Below are 21,386 nucleotides of genomic sequence, written 5' to 3' on the forward strand. Positions count from 1 at the left end.
TGTCCGCACTCGGCTGCAGCTGGCACGACCACCCCAAAGCGGAGCTCCACACAGGGCGTGGTTACCGCCAGAGTGTTCAAATAACCCTCGCGGGAGGAGGAACTACCGCGAGACTGTCGCGAGAGCGTCGGGATCCACCCACCCTCAAACCGCATAGTCTGAGCGCATGCGCGTAGCGTCCATCGTGCTCTTCCGCCCCCCCCCCCCCAACCCCCGCCCCGGAGGTAAGTGGCTTTTTAAGGGGAGGTACCATTGGCTCGCGTGGAAGTGATGTCGGCTGGGAAAGCTGGCGGAGGAGCGGCCGTGAGACAGTCGGAACGGGGTTGGTGGCTGTAGGCCTAGTGAATTGGTGCGGCTGGGCGTGAGTTGAGAAAGAAGAAAGGAACTTTCACGGTGAGAACAGGACTTCTGCTGAGGGGAACAATCTCCGCTCCGGGTGAAGGAGCGGGGGATCCCAAGAGGAGGGGTACGTTTCGGGAGACGTCCAGAAAGAAACGATGGAGCGTTCAGGAGGGCTGGGCCCCGCGGTCAGCTTGGTACTAAGAAGGGAGACATTGCCGAGTCGACTGAGGAGGGCGTTCGAGGTCTAAGGGAGACGGAGGCGGTCTTTTCAAGGCCCAGTTCCTGGCCTGGTGAAGGGCTGTCTGGGAGGGTGTGCAGGGAGGCAGTGTGGAACCGCTGCGAAGAGACGCACGGTTTAATTTGGCTGCAACTGGTTCCAGATATTCCAGCTGTCCAGACCTAGTTTACAAATGTGCATAAGGACAGTGTATTAAACAAAGCAGAACTTAGAATGGAAAAGTCTTTAGGGTAGTGATTGTGATAAAGAAGAGCAGTAGCTAGGTCTTTTAAACCTTTTTTTAAAAAATGAAAATAGACCAGACGAAAATGAATACCTCTGTTGGGGCCCAGGATGTACCATCCCAAAATGTGACTAAAAGACCAGAATATGCCACTCTAAAACATACTTCTGCGGCATATTTTGAGGCGAGAGACTGCAGACAGAGTAGTTCTGAAAATCTGTCCTTTTGTAAAAGAAATATACATCTATAGGGAAAATCTGTTTAGTAAAGTGTCTGTATTAGGGAGAGGGCTGCTTTGAGATAACTTTTATTAGCTGAGAGACTGCATAACAAGACAACCTTTATTCATCATTTATTTTCTCCCCTCACTTTCCCACAACTTATGTGGCCACAACCCCCACCACCACCAACCCAAAGCCCCAAACCTCTAAACCCCTAACCCCTATTCCTTCTGTAGCTGAGGATGTTATATAAGCGTCAGTCATCTGACCCGTGTGGGATTTCCCTGCATATGCAGTTAAATATGGCTTTTTCCTGTTAATCTTTTTTGTCAGCTTAATTTGTAGCCCAGCCAAAGGACCTAGGACTGTGAAGGGAAACCGTTTTTCCCCCCCCTACACCTCAGTACCCACTGCCAGCTGAAGCAATAGAACATTACTAAAGCCACCTGTACACCTTTCTCCTTTTGAATTACCTTCCCTCAGAAGAGGTAATGGATTTTCTGAATTTACTGTTAACCTTTACCATACAAATTTTTATATATTAACAACATGAATAAATCCCTGAATGAGTATATTGTACTGTTTTGCATGTTTTAATCATTATATGAACAATTATGTGTACAACTTGCTTTTTTTCAATGTTATTGATATTAATTCATATTGATATGTTAATAATAGTAACTTGCACTTTAGTGGTCCTTATCATTTGCCAGACACTCCTCTGAGCACTTTACTTTATTTAATCCTTACAAACAACCCCTGTAAGATACCTTGGATCTACTTTTAAATTAAAGTGAGGAAACTAAGGCACAGACAGGTTGCTATAATATTCCATTGTATGAATATGTCATAATTTATTCATTCTCCCTTATCTCCCTAATTTCTGAAACTTTGTAGGTATTCAAATGCTAGTTAAAGTAATGAATGTGGTAGCATTTGAGTTGCTCATAATTTCGAAATTATTGAGATGTCTAATTTCTTTCCTTTTCTTTCTTTCTTTCTTGTTTTTTTTTTTTTTTTTTTTTAAGAGACAGGTCTCACTCCGTTGCCCAGGCTGGAATGCAGTGGTGTCATCATAGCTCCTGTAACCTGGAACTTCTGGGCTCAAATGATCCTCCTGCCTCAGCCTCCCCAGTAGCTGGGACTACAGGCATGTGCCACCATGCCCAACTAATTGTGTGTGTGTGTGTGTGTGTGTGTGTGTAGAAAGACAGGGATCTCATTATGTTGCCCAGGCTGGTCTCGAACTCCTAACCTCAAGTGATGTTCCCTCATGGCCTCCCAAAGTGCTAGGTGGCATGAGCCACTGTACCTGTCTAAGATGTCTAATTTCTGAAAAGACAGGAAGCGTATTTCAGGTTAATCAGCTACAGGAAAAGAAAAAGGCCTACGAATGCATGGAATATACTGATAAAATTTATAATTTCACTATAACCAAAATATAGACTGCCTCAAAAGCTGTGGTAAATGAGAAATGTAGAAAGGACATTAATTTTTTAACTATATATGCAAAATATTATTTTAAAATGTAATCAACAGAAATTCTTGAGATACATTTTTTTTTTTCTTCCTATGTCTTCCAAATTGGGTATTATTTTACACTAACCACATTTCAGATGCTGGGTAGGCACATGAGGCTAGTGATGACAGTATCAGACAGCATAGAACTATTCTATACTTTGAGAACCACTGCATATTACCATTTGTTTTTAATGTAAAGTCGACTGCTAAACTAAGAACATAATAATGTTAATATTTGGTGGCATTTTTCTTATTTGTGGCCTTTAATTGCTCAGCTCTTTTTATGCTTTGGGTACTTGCTACCTTTATTGCTTTGTAAAGTTTCTAATATTTCTTTATTGTATTTTATTTGGCTATCTCATCACCAAACAGAGACTTCATTACCATTTTGTCAGTTACTAAAGGATGAAGCATCTGGCCACCAGAGGTCAGCCTAACTATGTTATCTTTTTTTTTATGATTAATGGCATATATTTTTATTTGGTATTTTTTTACTTTATAATCTGAAAAAAATACTAAATATGCTAGAGTAAATTTAAACATCTTGGTCTCACTGCCTTAAAGCTACATGTTTCCTGACTTGCTTTTAGTGCTATGGAAAAGAAGAACAAATAATAGCAAGTAGTGGAATAAATCTCTTCCTGTCCTTGGTAAACTTAGTTGAAGAAATAACAAAAACTAAAGAATAAGTATAGTAAGGTTATTTGGTTCTGAAATTTCAAGGTAATCATTCTTCAAAGGTAAATTATACGTGGCAGTATAGAGAGTAGGTATGGTTAATTTAGTTTTGATATGGAAAAATTATAGACATGGAATGTAAAGGAGTAACAGTGATGGGCTCACGGTTAATGTCATATGTCTAGAATTACATATGCTTTCAAATAGACTTTTCCTGTCTTATTGCTGATAAAAAAAAAAAAAAGTAAAGTGAGCCTTTTTAAGACACTCTGAGTAACACAATAGCTGAAGAATAGGCAATTAATCTTGCAGATACAATCGGGTTGAAATGAAAATAATGAAAATATGAGAGGACAGAGCAATTAAAAGCAAACAGCTTCTTCTGTCTCAATTATAATAAAATCAACACTTACTGGTCTGTGACAGAGGTTGAATATTCTTTCCGGATTGGACTAGGTAATGGTATTATAAACTTAGAAGTATTTACATTCGTGTTCCTTCTGAAAGATCAAGTTAGGAGTAGTTTCTTTTATATTGGTGTAGTAGAATCATATGTGTTGATGCTGCTTCTAAAAGTTATCATATTGTCTTTGTCCAACATATTACCAAATCACCTACCTATAATTTGGGGATTTTTCTCTCTCTGGAATAAAATAGAACATGGTTGTGGTAGTTAGCTACTGCAGACCTTCATTATCATTCTCTCATTAATTCTTTGAAATACACTTACTAAGCCACTAAGATGTGCCAGACACTGTGCTAGGAACTGAAGTAAATAAAAAGAATGTGCAGAAGCCAGAGAAATATTCTTAGAGGAAAATTACTGACCTGAAGCCATACCATATGACCTTATTAGCACAACTCAGTGTACTTGACACTGGAGATGTTCACTGATTTCCATCCTGGAAATCACCCCTACAGAATAGCATAAATGAGATGTTGATACTATTTCTTTTTGCATTTAAAGCTGTGCCTTTAAAGTCCATCCATGTTGCTAAGTATAGTTCTAACGTGCTTCCAACACATTTCACCTATCCACTCCTCCCGTGATAGTAGCCTAGAATACTTCTAACTCTCTGTCATCACAGATGAAGCTTCAGAGTATATCCTCATACATGATGGTCTTATGGAGAATTTCTTCACTATATATGCCTAGAAGTAGGATTGCTGGATCTTGAGATGTGCAAATAGTTAATTTGGCTAAGTAGTGCTGCCAGATTGTTCTTCAGAATGGTTACCCCAGTATATAATCCCAGTAGCATGCCACTTCCAAAAGGGAACTCACTAATAGTTTGCATTATCCAGCTCTGTTTTTACCAAACTGATGGAATAATGTGATTATATGGTTAATGCCTCTGGATTTTCTCTTCTGTAAATTGGATATTTTTGTCCTTTCCCCATTTCTTTATTGAAGTTGCTAACTTTTTAAAAAATTGATTTGTAGTTAACTTTGTTTCTGGTATCTTCAGTTCAGTGCAGAAATGATATATTTTAATGTGGTAGAATTCATCATGTTGGGGTCTTGTGCTTTATGCTTCTTTATTTAAGAAGTCTTTCCCTAGCCTCAAGTCACAAAAATATTCTTCTGTACTATATTCAATTAACTATATAGTTTTACCATCCCCATAGGTCTTTAATCCATCATGTGGCCTCCTTTATATGTATCATTATACAAGTATATGATTTTACTTTTCTTAATATAATGAGCCAATATAGTACCAGTATTATATACTGAATGTATCTATTCCCGCTTGATTTATGTGCCAACCTTATGTTACATTCCCAAAATATATATGACTCTTTCTGAGCTGTATTCTGTTTTGTTAGACTATTTGTTCTTACACTAATTCCACCCTGTTTTAATTTCTGCAACTTTAGTAATAAGTCTTAATATCTCTCTTTTTTTTTTTTTTCTTTTTTTTTTTTGAGACAGTTTCGACTCTGTTGCCCGGGATAGAGTGCCGTGGCATCAGCCTAGCTGACAGCAACCTCAAACTCCTGGGTCAAGCAATCCTTCTGCCTCAGCCTCCCAAGTAGCTGGGACTACAGGCATGTCCCACCATGCCTGGCTAATTTTTTCTATATATATTTTTAGATGTTCAGCTAATTTCTTTCTATTTTTTTTTTTTTTTCCAGTGGAGACAGGGTCTCGCTCTTGCTCAGGCTGGTCTCAAACTCCTGAGCTCAAACGATCCACCCGCCTTGGCCTCCCAGAGTGCTAGGATTACAGGTGTGAGCCACTGCACCTGGCCAAATCTTAGTATCTTGAAGGGCAAGAACTTTCTTAATCTTCTGTTTAAACAGTTGGTTTGACTATATATGGAATTTTATTCTTTCCATATAAACTTCAAAGTTCATTTATAGAGTTTCTTAAAATTTTGATTGGAATTATATAAATTAGTATGAGAAAGTTGATATCTTTATGATATTTATTTGTTCCATCTAAAAGCATGGAAAATCTGTATTTTAAATTATGTTCTCTGTCTTTTATTAGGTCTTGTATATTATTGATTAGTTCCTAGATCCTTTATAGGTTTAGGGTTTTTTCTCCCTTCTGTGAAGTGTACTTTATATGTTCTAGTGAGTATCGCTGGTATAGAAGTTAAGAGTGCCTAGGTTCAAACCCTGCCTCTATCACTTGCTAGATGTGTGCCTTTGGTCAGGTGCCTAGGTTCAAACCCTCCCTCTGTCACTTGCTAGATGTGTGACTTCAGTCAGGCAACTTAATTCTCATGTATAAGATGTGGATGATAAATGCACCTACTTTGTAGGGTTGTTAGGAAAATTTTAAATAAGTTAACATTTATGCAGTTACTAGAGTAGTACTGGCCAATAGTAAGTGCTATATAAGTAACTAAATTAATGAATATTTGTAGGTTTGTCTCAGATCAGGAACCTTGTTGGGCTCTTAATTAGCTCTTATAGTTTTTTTGTTTTGTTTTGTTTTGTTTTGTTTTGAGATAGGGTCTTGCTCAGTCACCCAGGTTAGAGTGCAGTGTTGCTCACATACCTCACTGCAACCTCAACCTCTCAGGCTCAAGCAGTCCTCCTGCCTCAGCCTCCTACTATCAGCACATGCTACCACGACTAGCTAATTTTTAGTATTAATATTTTTTGTTGAGATGGGGTCTCGCTATGTTGCCCAGGCTAGTCTCTAACTCCTGGCCTCAAGCAGTCTGGCTACCTCAGTGTCCCAAAGTGCTGAGATTACAGGCATGAGCTGCCATGCCTGGCCTAACTCTAATCGTTTATATGTTAGCTTTTCTTAATTAGATGACCATATCATCTGTAAATTAATAGTTTTATCTCTTCTCTTCCAATTCTTACACCTGCCCTTTTTTTTTAATAATATTAAGTAGGACTTTCAGTACTATGTCAAGTAATATCAGTCAATATGATCATCTTTACCTAACTCTACTTTTAAAGGGAATATATCTAACCTTATTTAGGATAATATTTGCTTAAAGTTTTGGGTAGATATCTTTACCAAGTTAAGAAAGTTAATTTCTCTTTCTAGTTTGGTAAGAATGTTTCATTTTTTTTAAATCATAAACAGATATTCAGCAAGAACTGGGAAGTGTTAAATATCCACAGTTGATAAAATTATCTTTTCTTTTTCCTTTAGTTTTGGTGGGGTGGTTTTTTTTTTGTTTTTTTTTTTTTTTTGAGGCAGAGTCCTGCTCTGTTGCCCTGGCTAGAGTGCCGTGATGCCGTGACGTCGTGACGTCAGCCTAGTTCACAGCAACCTCAAACTCCTGGGCTTGAGCAATCTTTCTGCCTCAGCCTCCCGAGTAGCTGAGAGTACAGGCATGTGCCACCATGCCCGGCTAATTTTTTCTATGTATTTTTAGTTGTCCAGCTAATTTCTTTCATTTTTAGTAGAGACGGGGTCTCGCTCTTGTTCGGGCTGGTTTCGAACTTCTGAGCTCAAATGATCCACCCACCTCAGCCTCCCAGAGTGCTAGGATTACAAGAGTGAGCCACCACGCCCGGCCAGTTTTGGTAATTTATATTTATAAATTTTCTGAAGTTTAGCTACTCTTGCTTTCCTGAAAAATAGGCTCTATATGATTATAACATATTCTTTTTTCTTTAATGTACTGTTGGATTCTGTTAAGTGTATTTACAATTTTTGCAAATGAAATGAGCTTTACTTGTTTGTCTCTAGATTTGGAATTTTTTATTAATCTCATAAAAGGAGCTGGTCAATTTTCATGCTTTTTTTTTTTTTTTTCCTGAAACAGCTTACCACAACCTCTCAGGGTCCCAGCAAGAGTCCTAACATCTAGCAGCTCTACCATGAGGACACACCACCTAAAACTAATCCCAACAAGCACATCTAAAGGTAAAAAGATAGCTGTATAGCTCTCTATTTGGAATTTGAGGCATAAGTGATCTACTTGTGTAAAAATAATTTTCTGGGCTAGGACTGCATACTTTAAAAACAAACTGGACCAGTTATGTACCAACAAAGGATTAAAATGGCCCCAGATTCTCCGTCCCAATTTTGTGATTGTAAGAGCTGTTCCCAACAGGAAAATTGGCCTAAGCCTATGAGATAAAATGAGGAAAGTCTATAAGCTCTCTTGTTTAACTGGATACCCTAAAGTTAGATGGACAATAGTGTTACCCAGGTTTTAATATCACATCTCTAAGTCTTCTCATTCACAGGTTAAGGCCACCTTTCCAGATAGTCCAACAGCTAAGTCACCAGTTTCCAAGGCATTTGCATCACCTATGGAAAACATTGGATCCTTGCACATCAGACGTTCTTGACAGCTCATCCCATCATTCCCCCTGCATAAAAGTTACTTCACCAGCAGGCAGCCAAGGCAGCTACTGAGCATATTTTCATTGCCAAGTAAAGACAATATCACTACCAACAAAACAGAGTGCACAAAGTATCTCTTCACAGTATCACTACCAATTGAGACGGTGCTAAGAAAATCAGCTTGCCTAGATGAGGACCCCTTCTCTTCTTGGGTAGCCATGATTTGAAGGAGATACTCTGTGACCTGGGCCACTGGTAAGTGACTAACACTTTTACACACTGAACTGGTTCTGAGAACTGAGATGTCTTCTTTGTAAGTGAAGAATATACAACATAATCTTGAAGAACTGCACGGTGGTGTGGGCCAAAGGCATACTTTGTGTGTGTCATGAACTGAGAGACCAATCTTGATAAAAGGATTTTTCATCTCATTTCTATTAGTCAGTGTTCTGCTGGCTTAGATTGTTACCTTTTTCTGGTTCCTTATTGTGTTTCATTCTAATGGGTCCCAGAAATCCCTCTCCTGATCCCTTATCAGAATCAGAAAGTGAGGAAGAAGAAAACATTAGCTACTTAAATGAGAGTTCTGGGGAAGAGTGGGATTCCTCGGAAGAACAGGACCCCGTGGTATCCAACTTAATGCCTCTTGAGAGTCTTGCCTGGCAGGTTAAGTGCCTTTTAAAATCTTCTGCAAGTGGGAAACCTTTAAATCCTAATTCCTGGTTATATCATGCTAAACTCTTGGATCCAAGCACACCAGTTCATATACTTCGAGAGATAGGCCTGAGACTCTCCCATTGTTCCTATTGTATCCCCAAACTGGAACAATTCCTGAATGGCCCCCTCTGGCCTCTTGTGGAGTCCCACCTTTTCAAAAGCCCCTTACAAGTCCCAGCCGGCTCTCTAGAGATCATGCCACCCTAAATGGACCACTGCAGTTTGCCACTAAACAGTTAAGCCGAACATTGAGTAGAGCCACTCCCATACCTGAATACTTAAGACAGATTCCTAATTTATGTGTTTCTCGTTGTTGCTGTGGCTGGCTAACTAAAACAGTTAAGGAAACAACCTGCACTGAACCCATCGACACTACTTACTCTTAGACTGACTTCCAAAAGGCAGTTAACAAACTCTTAACTGTATCACTATAAAGATCCACCATTTGCTCTTATATCTCAGATGTTGCTAATTGAGAAAGGGGTACAAAGTTAAGCATTACACAGACCACAGTGGGGAAACTAATGCCTTCTCAGCCAAACAGTTATGCCCTGGCAAGCCTAAGTACTACTAAGTACTGAACATACACCCAAGGGTCCTATAACTCAACTATAAAAAATGCATTATGAGCATACCCTTTGACAAACCCTGTGGATAAATGAGAACTTCAATGGAGCATTAGTCCAAAGAGACCATATTACAAAAGATAAATTGAATATTCTCCACACTCAGTTCTCCCCCCATCACCCTCCGCATGCCAATTTATTCTGCCTATCTGAATGGACTTTAGGTATCTGATGATTATTGGGAAGAAAAAAGTAGACCACCACCCCTTTTGTTACCCAACCTTTAGAATAGCTATGTGGAAAACAAGAATTTGGCTACCTCCAATAATATGTTTCTGAGTATACTCTTTGACATTTCTTTCTAAGGAGACGAATTATATTGAATAACTGCACAAAGGAAAATGGCAGGAATGTGGGTTTCTTTCTCAGCTTTTATATATGTATACCTACATATGACAACCTTCAGGGGTTCCTATTTTTTGTAGGGCAGTGCAGTTTGAAACCTAGCCTACACTACTGCAAACCTATTATGGTACCTGTAATTACAGGATGAACATTGTATATTATGGGCTTCCATTAGGCTCTAAATTGGCTTATAAGATCATCCCTTGGGATTAGACAGACACCTGTTCTGTAAGGAATATGTTTCCTGAATGTTGGCACTCAGACTATTGTCAAGAGCAAATAAAATACATTCCCAAAAGATAAATGGGAAAGGATTGAGAGAGCATTTATGCTTCCAATATTAACTGCTAATAGATTTCATCTGCATAACATTTCCTGGAGCAGAAGTTTATGTACTTTCCACATCCATTGCAGACTTTTCAGGAGCCTTCTAATTTTAAAGAACCTTCTTGTAGAAGAAGATCTCTGCTTAATACAATCTGAAATTAAGAGTTTTAGTACCATTGTTTTTCTAAGTAGATTGGCTTTAGATTTTCTTCTGGCTGAACAAGGAAGGGTATGGCCCTTTCAAATGAGCCTGGCTGTGTTTATTTAAATGAGTCAAAACAAATCAATGTACATAAAATAAAATGCATGAGACCATTAAATCTTTTCATATACCCTTAAATAAAGTGAAATCTGTGTGTGGTCCTGGTTGACTGGGCATCTAAAGAGAATCAGAAAACAGATTGTTAAAAGTGTTTCATATATCCTCTTCCTTATTTTGGTTATGCTTTTTCCTCTTCTCTATAATTAAGTGCTGTATACAAAGTGGCATCAAATAACTAAAGCAGTGATGGAATCACAAATTCTATAAATACATAGCAACTTAAAGGAGAGAAAAGAATGTTTATAATCTAATGATTATTTCTGCTGAGCCTTAGTTATCCTATCTTAAGGAAAAATGAGGGAACGTAGGAAAAAACGTAGGAAAAAAGTATGTTAGTGAAAATTACTGACCTGAAACCATATCTCATACTGTTAGTGTCACTGAATGTATCAGAAAGTGTTCCTATGTAGATGTTCTGTGGAATTAGATTTTAAAATGTTACAAGTACCTGTATCCTTTATTTTTTTAAGGGTGGTTGGGAGGAGGTAGGGAATAGGTCTGAAAATTAAAATATGTTGATGTTTATGTATCCATAATATGTTCCTTTTTCTGTGTGTGTGTGTGTGTGTGTGTGTATAAGTATAAAAGTGCCTTGCTCATGAATGCCTTTTTGCTATTTACTCCAAAGGGAAGCCTTTCCCCAGCTTGGCAGCTGAATAAACCAACAGCTTTGTACATGCTGAACAGAGTATGGTCATTTGTCCTCAACAAATGAAATAGTTCCTACTTTGCTTAAGGGAATTTCACCATTCACTAACTACTAAATAGTTAATAGATTTAGTATCTGTATCTACTTAATATCTATAGCTATGTAGTATGATAGGGAGGTGCCTCCGCAGCTCTAGAAAAGAAACACACTCGAAGAAAAGAGTCTGATACTCAGTCAAGACCCAAATTTGAACCCATTTGTTTATATAATTTAAGTAATCCCAGGTTGCACACAATGATAGGTATCTACATAAGCCTAAGCCTTTACTTGTTTTTGTGGACCATACACTTTGGGGGTTGGAGGTGAATTTACTACCTTTACACTTTGCTTATGTGGGCTTCTGGTCAAATGAAGCCACCATAATTAGGATAAAGGGAGATGAATTTATCCTCTATTTATAGAAATATTTATCAAAGGAATAAGGAAATAAGTCTAAACCCTTGGACATTAATAAGTTTTTAAAAGCTATTTTTCTTTCTCAGTGCAGATAGGCAGCCTTTTTGTTAAAGCAGTCCCGATACCTTGAGCCTAGAAGACCATAATTATGTCTTTTAATCCCATCTGCTTCTTGAGAAAATGAAAAAATCCATACATAACAGTGGATGGTAGGTCCACTTTAGGGGATGTTCCTGCTGGTGCTTCTATCACATTTATCCATCTAAACAAATTTCCTCCATAATGAAAACAATGTTTTGATATTAGCTTATTAAAACAATTAAGCACGTTAGAGGTTGTTTGGGTCATATTCTTACTTAGGCATAAGTTGCTTTACATCTGGCTTTCTACTTTTGGCTCCAGTGTTAGAAAATTCAATGTCTTTTGGAGTGGCCTATATCTTTTAAATATCTCTTGTTAGAAATTTAGTAACTCATCCAATAGTATTATGGAAGAGTGCCAACTATAGCCCAGTCGCTGGGAATGCAAAATTAAATCAGATACTACACATAAGAAATTAGTTTTAAAATCTATAAACCAATATACATTATCTCAAGCCATTTCTACTCTCTGGGGTCACATTAAATAAGCCTAAACTCTACCCATACACTGGCCTTTCAAATATTTGAAAATGGCTTGTTGTGGAGGATCATATAACATAATTGAGTGGAGCAACCATCCAAGTGTAGTGGAGATTCTTTGGGAGGGCACACTCCAGCAATTAAACCCCACAAGGGATAGTCAGCCAAGGAAATAGATAAAATATGTAAATATCTTATGTACAGATAGTTTTACATGCTAAATGTATGCTCAGTGCAGTTTTATATGCTAAATTCACAAGGCAGTGGTACAAAGATCAGGGCTAGAAGTGTTTTGCTCAGATGTCTAGAATATGTAGAAAAGTCTGGATAACGCTCAGACAGACTTCATGAAACAGCTTTGTACAAGCTGCTAGCATATTAGTCCACCATGAGTAAAACCCACTGAACTGAGGGAACTACACTAGCTGGCACTAACCACCAGGTACTTCTGTCTCAACCCGTCAAAAGGAAAATCTATGATTATATCTCTGGCAATTTTAAACAAAGTTTAGTTAATGGCTACATATTTGTGTCTGATAATTGTATGCTGTTTGCCAAGCTCTTCTTTTCATGTGGTAGCAGCAGTGAGATTATACACTTTATAAGAATTTTGGAAGTGAGACCAATAAAATGGAAAGGACGGGGATACCACAGTGACCTGACACTTGCCTGATTCCCACCTCCTGTGAGCTGAGAGAGCTGCTCAGCTTTTCTCAGTGAGATGTGGGAAATGAATGCCTGATATTTTAAAAAATAATAATGTAGCAGGAAGACAGCAACAGGGTTGTTGCTTCTAAACAATATGGGGTCAGAAATGTTAGCAACAGTTGAGGGTTGAATCATAAAGTAATAAATTTGACTGGAATTTGGGCAGTTTATTTGGGAAGACATAGATGACTCTGACACATTATATGAAAATTCCTGGCATCATTTAGGGTGTTAGGCTCTATAAAACCAGTAATTGTTCAGTAGGAGACTCAGGATCATGGTCAGCCTGAAAAGATTAAAACTGAGTTCCTAGTATATACACAAACCAAGCTGGTGTATCAAATTAGATTCAAACAAACCTGATGAAAGAATCTTAAAGTGAGTGTTGCAGTTAAATTAAGGAGCTGGTAGTATATTCTTATTTGGGGGAAATTATTATGTTTAAATTAACTGCTAAGACCGTGCTTAATAATACCCTTCCATCTGTGGTATCAGCTGTGAAACTCCAATATATCAACTGCTGTTTTACAGTGTATTAATTAGGCAATGGTCCAGTAGGGGCAACTTCCTTTGGGAGGCACTCACAAGGGGAGCAGTCCAAGGATATGGCCATCTTCCCTCCAAAAAGAGCCTAGATTGGCTTTGTGGTTGCACTGAGTAACCAGAATGGCTTTAGAGAGTCGCAGAGCTCTGGTGACACAATGAACAGGTCAGCCATTACCTGGAGAACCCAAATTCCTAAATTAATTGAAGGCTGGCATTAATGTTGGCCACAACCAATGCATTCCAGGAAGAGTTAATACATAGTATTGGCCCCTGTCTACCTATTTGATGGTGAAGTAGACTTTGCTAGTGGTTTGAATGCTTTGGTCTATAACCGTGTTTCCTTTAAACCCAGCTTTTTTATGTTGGTCACATTCTACTTAGGACACATTTCTTTAAATGTGTTGGGTTGCCAGACTTAGCAAATAGAAATTACAGGATGTCCAGATAAATCTGAATTTCAGATAAGCAATGAAATAATGGGATATGCAACTCCAAAAATTATTTATTTATCTGAAATTCAAATTTAACTAACTTCCTGTATTTAGCTTCCTTTTTTTATCTGGCAACCCTAATGTGTTAGTTAGCATTGATTAAGCTTGGGTTGTAGTCATGTGGTCATTCCCAGGGAACAGTCTACTCTTCCCGTCGTGTTTTCTTATCTCTAACTGGGAGTAAGGAAGGCTTACACATAGTTGATGCAAGGTTAGTACCATTGAGTGTTGGAGGAGGAGATCCAATTGCACCAGATAGGAGATTTTTCTTTATAAGAGACACATGGTATTTAGTTAAAATAACCATATAACCATTACAACATTTGCAGACATACAATTTTCAAAATGCTGCCTCAGTAGGTAGTTGGGGGTTGTTGTTTTTTGTTTGTGTATATTTTAAGCAGTTACTTTCTCACTCTACTATGAAGAAAAAGATTAAATGTATTCCTCTTTTTTTTGTTTTTTAATACTTGATAGGTAGCACAGTGCTGGCAGCCATTCTTCATCGCAGAAAAGGTCTACAAATTTGGAACACCTGTCTTTGCCTTCCAGAAACCCCAAAAGACTCAAGGATTTGAAGGCACAAGGTACCCTGAAACGTGGGGGTGAGCAGCAAAGTGGAAAACAAGGGAATTATTTGAAGGTTTATTTTTGCCCTCCCTTTGTACCCAGGCAACTACCTCTCTTTCTACCAAAAGACTGAAACCTTATTCTCTGGAGGAATTAAACCAAATAGACTTAGGACTGAGGGAGGGTGGCGGTGGTAGTGATGTGCTGTACTGAAGACAGGACAATTGAGAGAATGTCAGTATTGTGAACATGATGAGCCTCCAGTCAACTTTCCCTACCCAGCTACAAAATATGGCAACTAGGCTTATACCCAGCCCTGCTCACCCACCTAAGAAGATGAACAAGGAAAAAAACAGCTTCACATTTGATTATCTGTTGCAGTGAAACCCAGAGTCCACAAGCCCTGCTCATTCACGTGTGGCTTTTAGTCACTTAAAATCACTATATGCTGATAGGCAAGGATCACTGGACATTTGAGGAAACCTTCAACATGAAAGATGAACATAAAACTCCCCAAAGAAGCTATGATGTTCTCAGAAGCATAAGCGCATATATTGCATCCATGAAATAAGAACAGGATGCTATAAGAAATAAACAATCAGAAAATAAAAGTTGGAAAAATAGGAGAACCAAAATTAAAAATTCAGTAGATGTGTTGGAAAGTAAGCTGAAGAAATTTCAAGAAATAATACAAAAAGGCAGAGGTGAAAAGTAGGCAAGAACAAAAAAGTAGATCAGAATAAGATGGAACATCTAATTAATAAGAGTTCCAGAATGAGAAAACAGAGAAAGGAGGTGAAGAGAGAGAAAGGAAAAAAAAAAAAAAAAACATTTCCAGAAAGGATCCGCTGAGTGCACAAAAAACAAATTTAAAAAGCACATCATGATATTTCAGGATGCCAGGGTTATAGACCATCATAAAAGCTTCTGAAGAGGTGAGGAAAGAACAGGTTACATAAAACAAATGTTTTTAGAATGGCATTTAGACTTCTTGGTAGCAGCACTGGATACTGGAAGACTATAACAGCAAGGCCATTAAATTTGAAAGGAAACGATTTCCAGCCTAGAATTCTGTACCCAAACAATTTAATCAAGTGTGGGGCTAAAATAAAGATATATTTAGACTTGCACAGTCTCACAATTTTATCTCACTATCTATCCTTTCTTAGGAGATCACTGGAGAATGTGCTTCACCAAAACAAGGGAGCAATCTAAGTAAGAAGGCATGGGATCCTGAAACCATAAGATCTCACAAAGGAAAGCAATGAAAGGAAAGTTCAGGCTGTCTGCTGTGTCAAGTAAGTAGGATGGAGGTTCTAGGAAGTAGGTTCTCTAGGAAAACTTGGAACAAATGTTTGAATACAATGGAAAATGAAGAAAGGAGTAAGACAGATGTTGTGACATCAGAGAAACCTAGAAAACTAGGTTTAATTTTAATGATAAAATGAGACCACAGTTCCCCACATAAGCATTTTGGATAAGTGTCACTGTGTCACAAGAACAAATCTGAAATTTTATTTCTTAAAAAGTAATTATGTTATAACTTAGTAATTGGATTTTAGAAGTTTGACATTAAAAATATAGTAAAATTGTAGTATTGTCAGCTATTAGATTGGGCCTTCAGGCATCTTACTCTGTTTGCAATAGATGTTCACCTTTATTGAGATACACTGCAAAAGATATTTTCAGGGAAAAAAACATTTTTCAATAATTTACTTTGTAAAAGGAACTTTCTCCCTTGCTTAGGCAGATCTCAATAATTTTTTCTTTATTTACAGAACTCTCAATAATTTTTTCTTTATTTACATAAATTATGTATAGTCTATAGCAGTAATTTCAACAAGCTTTTTGTTTAAATTTTTTCATCTGTAGACTCAAAAGTACAAGGAATTACGGGTTGAACATCCCTAATCCAAAAATCCGAAATGCTCCAAAATACAAAACTTTTTGACCACAGACATGATGCCACAAGTGGGAAATTCCACACCTGACCTCATGTGACAGGTTGTAGTCAAAATGCAGGTGCACAACACACAGTTTATTAAAAATATTTTATCTGGCTATGTATAAGATGTATATGAAACATAAATGAATTCCATATTTAAACTTAGGTCCCATCCCCCAAAATATCTCACTATATATTTGCAAACATTCCAAAATCCAAAATCCGAAACACTTCTGGTCCCAAACATTTTGCATAAAGGATACTCAACTTGTATCTACTTTTTAAAAAGAACAGTTTGAAATTTCATATTGTTTTTCATTTTCCATACTGTTTTTGCTATCAAGATATGGTTACATCCAGTGGTGATCCATAATATATTCCTGTTTAATATTTTACATTTTTTCTTATTAAGTTATTGCGGGGAGTTAGCTACGCTCCCCACAAAGAGGTTACGGGTCCCTCAGGCTGGGGTCGTCGCAAAGGATGAAAAAATAGTAGGAAACAGAAATAAAAAATAATACGCAGAGCCAAAGATACAGTTTATAAAGTAAAGATTTATGAAGATAGACAAAGGAGGGTGCCCGGATGATTACAATCTCTTCCCGCGGAGATGTAACAAAGCCTGAACTTTTACACAGGTACTTATAGGGCAGATACAGGCTCTCGGTTGCCAAGGGCGGAATTTACACAATGATAGATAGTTTGGTTGAGGGTCAAAAGTCTTCTAAAAGGCTACTACAGATCATTCAACTAACTCTACCTAGGTAAACAATGAGTTAAATCTTCTTAGGATAAACTTGTAGGTTTATGATATGGCTACTACTTCAGCAAAAACAGAGACATCATGGCTCTGGCTGTTTTGAGTTAGAACAGAGATTTTAGAAGTCAACATGAGCTGTGCCTTATTTTATTTACTTTAAACACATAGTTCGTCTGGGCCCAGCTCGGGCAACATATCTGTTTAATCAGCTGTCAGCATATTTCATAATCAGCTCTCCTCCCCGGGAGGTCTGTCTTTGTTTATCAGCTCTGGCAACCTATGGCTCTAGGCAAGACCTGCTTTGTCTTTCAAAACAGGTGAGAGTCGTAAACCAGATTGCAGTGTCGCCTTGGAAAGCACCTGCTACTGACCACTGAGCCGCCCTCCTGAGGCGAGGCAGCTTTTGATACGCGAACTAACACATTTACATTTTCTTTTAAGGCAAAGCCTTGCTTGACTTCTGAAATCAAATCTGTCTCTAAAAATACAGGGGGCATTTCTATAAATCAGTATTCTTAGGCTCAACAAGTTATGGTTCAGGGTTTTTTCTATGCTTTATTTTTATTATATAATCTCAGAGTAAATTTTTATTTAATTGCAAGTGATACATATGCTGATATGTTTTCTCTCTGTTATCAAATCTGTTGAGTAAACCATGTCAGGCCAATTTGTCTATCTCTTTTTTCTAAGTAAGGAATAATACACAAACTGTAAAATACATAAAATGCACTAATCATAAGTGTACTTCTTGATGATTTTTTACATATGTATACATTCATATCAAGGTCATATCAAGATGTATACACTCAGATCAAAGTACTAAAAATTTCTGATTCCCTAATACCCTTTCATCACAGTCTATACCTCCTCCAGAAATAACTACTCTTCTACGAAGATCAGTTAGTTTTGCGTGTTCTCAAACTTCATGTGAATGGGACCATACAGTATGTATAGTTTTATGCCTAGCTTCTTTCATCAAAGTACTTGTTAATTTTTTAAATTGCTGTAGACTATTCCATTATATGAGTATGCCATAATTCATTTATTCTTTTGCCTGTTGTTGACATTTGAGTTCTTTCCAATTTTGGGGTACTACAAATAAAGCTGCAATTAACATTCTGTGTTTTTGTGGATATGTGCACTCATTCCTCTTGAGTATATACCCGAGTCAATTACTGTGTCATAGGATAGGTATATGTTTGTTTAGTTTTAGTAAAACTGCCAAACACTTCCCAAAGTGATTGTTTCATTTTACACTTGTACCAGCAATGTATGAAAGTTCCAGTTACTCTGTATCTTTACAAACACTTGTTATTATCAGTTTAATATTACCCATTCTGGTGGTTGTCTAATGGTATCTCAGTGTGGCCTTTTTTTTCTTTTTTTTTTTTTTGAGACAGAGTCTCACTCTGTTGCCCAGGCTAGAGTGCCATGGCATCAGCCTAGCTCACAGCAACTTCAAACTCCTGGGCTCAAGCAATCCTCCTGCCTCAGCCTCCCAAGTAGCTGAGACTACAGGCATGAGCCAACATGCCCTGCTAATTTTTCTATGTATAGTTTTAGTTGTCCATGTAATTTCTTTGTATTTTTAGTAGAGACGGGGTCTTGCTCTTGCTCAGGTTGGTCTCGAACTCCTGAGCTCGAACGATCCACCAGTCTCAGCCTCCCAGAGTGCTAGGATTACAGGTGTGAGCCACCGCGCCCAGCCTCAGTGTGGCTTTTTAATTTACGTTTATTTCCATGATTAATGATGTTGAGCACCTTTTTATACGTTTATTGGCCATTCAGATACCTCTTTTGAAAGTACTTATTGAAGACTTTTGCCCACTAGTAAATTAGAGTATCTTTTCCTTATTGATTTGTATGAGTTCTTCATATATACTGTATAGAAGGTGTTTTTCAGAGATATGTATTATGAACATCTTCTGCCATTCTATACCTTGCCTTTTACTTTCTTAATGGTATATTTTTAATTTTTATGAAACCCAGTTTATCAGGTTTTTTTTCTATTATGGTTAGTGTTTTAATTTAAAGGTAAACATAAATAGAAAAACAAAATTTATTGACTTCTATTCATTTAATCCACATTTTCAGAATTAAATTGTCAATATTAATTGTAACAGTAAGAACATCAGTAAGATTTTCACAAACCAACTGCTGGGTTTTGCCAACACCCATCACTTAACATTTATGCTATTGCATGGCAGCGTGAGTTGCCTGGTGCACCACACAACTCCCAAGGTAAAGAGACATGCGAGTTATATATGCTTCGGGCCCCAGGCTCAAAACTAGCGTGAGTTAAATACAACTCAAATGGCAGTTAATGTGTTAAAGGTGATTTATCACACATGTGGTTTATATATCTTTGGAATTTGTCCTTTTCATGAAATTTGGGGTAGCAAAGTTGACATTCTGTTTTTAATTTATACCCAAAAGACTGAAGAATTCCGAAATTGGACTTTTTTCTAGAAGTTAAGTATTTGAAGGCATACGATAACTAAATACTGAATATAGGTCTTAACACTTATTTTGTTTAAAATTTTGAATGTTAAACACCAATTCTATAACTACTAGAATAAGTAATTGAATCTCTATTATACTGCCATGTATTATTATTTAAATGCTTTTATACATTTGAAGTAGTCTTTTACATGTTGTCTAGGTAATGTTCTTATTATCCATCTATTTTCTTGTTATTCAACTACCAGAAAGTTCTCAATATCTGTTTCTATACCGAAACTTCAACAGTTTCACAATCATTAATTATTTGTAGCAGTTTACTTTTACAATACATACACATTAGTGTTTTGGCTGGTTGATAGCATATTCATTCAGTTAGTCATTCAACAAATATTTGTTTAGCACCTACACAGTAGCAAGTACTATTCTAAGTGGAGAAACTTTAGCTATAAACAAAACAGACAAAAATTCCTGCTTTCATAAAGCTTACATTTTAGTGAGGTTTTTTTCACATCAATTTATATCCAGAATGTTTACCTTTATTTAAAATTGAATATTCAGATATCAACAAGTCTGAATTACTTGCAGTAGGTAAGTATATGTCCATCAAAAATGTGTGCTCCATTTTCATTGTGTAAAGTTATTCTGAAAAATTGCTACCCAGGCCAGGTGTAGTGGCTCACGCCTATAATCCTAGTGTTTAGGAGGCCAAGACAGAAGGATCATTTGAGGCCAGGAGTTCAAGACCAGCCTGAGCAACATAGCAAATCCCTGTCTCTACAAAAAATAGAAAAATTAGCCAGGTATGGTGGCATGTGCCTGTAGTCCTAATTACTTGGGAAGCTGAGGCAGGAGGATCACTTGAGCCCAGGAATTTGAAGTTGCAGTGAGCTGTGATGACCCCAGGGCACTCTAGCAGGAGCAACAGAGCAAGACCCTGTCTCAAAAAACAAAAAGAGAGAGAGAGAGAAACTTCTACCCAGCCAGGAATTATATTGCCCAGACCCCCTTACATCTAGATAATGCTTGTAATCAGTTTTTGGCAATGGAATAACAGAATTGTTGTGTCACTTCAAGGCCAAAGTGTTTTAGAAAGAGTATTCCTTCTCCATGTTCTTTTTTGCCTTTTGCTGGTTGGATATAGATCACTAGGGTATGGTGGAGCCACAACATAAAAAGAGCTGATCTTTGATTTATTTTTGACAGGAAGTAAATCCAAAGATGAGTAACTCAGACTTTAATGTGAGCAAAAAGTAAATTTACCATGCTAAGCTATTGAAATGTGGGGGCTATTTTTTTAGCTGTTATCATTACCTTAACTAATATATTTACCTTGTCAATATTGCAGATGTTGTTAATCTGACTAGATATGATGTTTATCTGAAAACAAAATCATCATTATTGATCAGGTACAATTTCAGGGATACAAAAATGATATTGAAGGAGGCAGTTAGCTATTTAGCCTCCTAAAGGCCAAAACCAATGCCTAAAAGCAGTTTTTTGCTGAATATTTAGGCCAACACAAACAACAGTATATCCCTAGCAGTTAGTGACAAAAGGTGGGGGGAGAGGGGAGTTGTATCAGGAAGGAATAATTGTGATCACTCTTTGGACCATGAGCCATAATATTATTATAGTTGTAATAATAAGTGGTTACTAGTGAAATTCTGAGCAAATAAGGCTGAGGAATATGGAGGGGGTATGGTGTCCTTCCTCATTCAGTGCGGTAGTAAGTATAAAATGGGTCAGAAAATAATATATACATATTTAAAATACTCATTTATATATAGAATTGGTTGCCTCTAGGGCAAAGCATGTATATTATTATTTTGCCACAATTATGTTGCTTC

At 37.4% G+C, this 21,386-nt stretch overlaps 1 protein-coding gene and 1 long non-coding RNA gene across 3 annotated transcripts; both read left to right on the forward strand.

Annotated features, from left to right (window-relative positions):
• Nucleotides 1–297: 297 nt before the first annotated feature.
• Nucleotides 298–15,802, forward strand: LOC138399786 (uncharacterized). Of its 2 annotated transcripts, none has more exons than XR_011236187.1 (8): nt 298–466; nt 1,370–1,512; nt 2,053–2,174; nt 7,106–7,225; nt 7,468–7,568; nt 7,895–8,249; nt 14,279–14,388; nt 15,541–15,802. It is a non-coding gene; the product is annotated as an uncharacterized lncRNA (long non-coding RNA). The 2 variants fall into 2 exon arrangements; XR_011236188.1 differs by having other exon boundaries at nt 2,059–2,174.
• On the forward strand, nt 8,436–9,628 carry DCAF16 (DDB1 and CUL4 associated factor 16). The gene is given in 2 exon segments (XM_069494439.1): nt 8,436–8,817; nt 8,820–9,628. Coding segments are annotated over 2 exon segments (648 nt in total). The 5' UTR covers nt 8,436–8,495; the 3' UTR covers nt 9,146–9,628.
• Nucleotides 15,803–21,386: the final 5,584 nt, after the last annotated feature.

Source organism: Eulemur rufifrons, chromosome 19 (assembly GCF_041146395.1).
Source record: "Eulemur rufifrons isolate Redbay chromosome 19, OSU_ERuf_1, whole genome shotgun sequence".
Classification (NCBI taxonomy): Eukaryota; Metazoa; Chordata; class Mammalia; order Primates; family Lemuridae; genus Eulemur; species Eulemur rufifrons.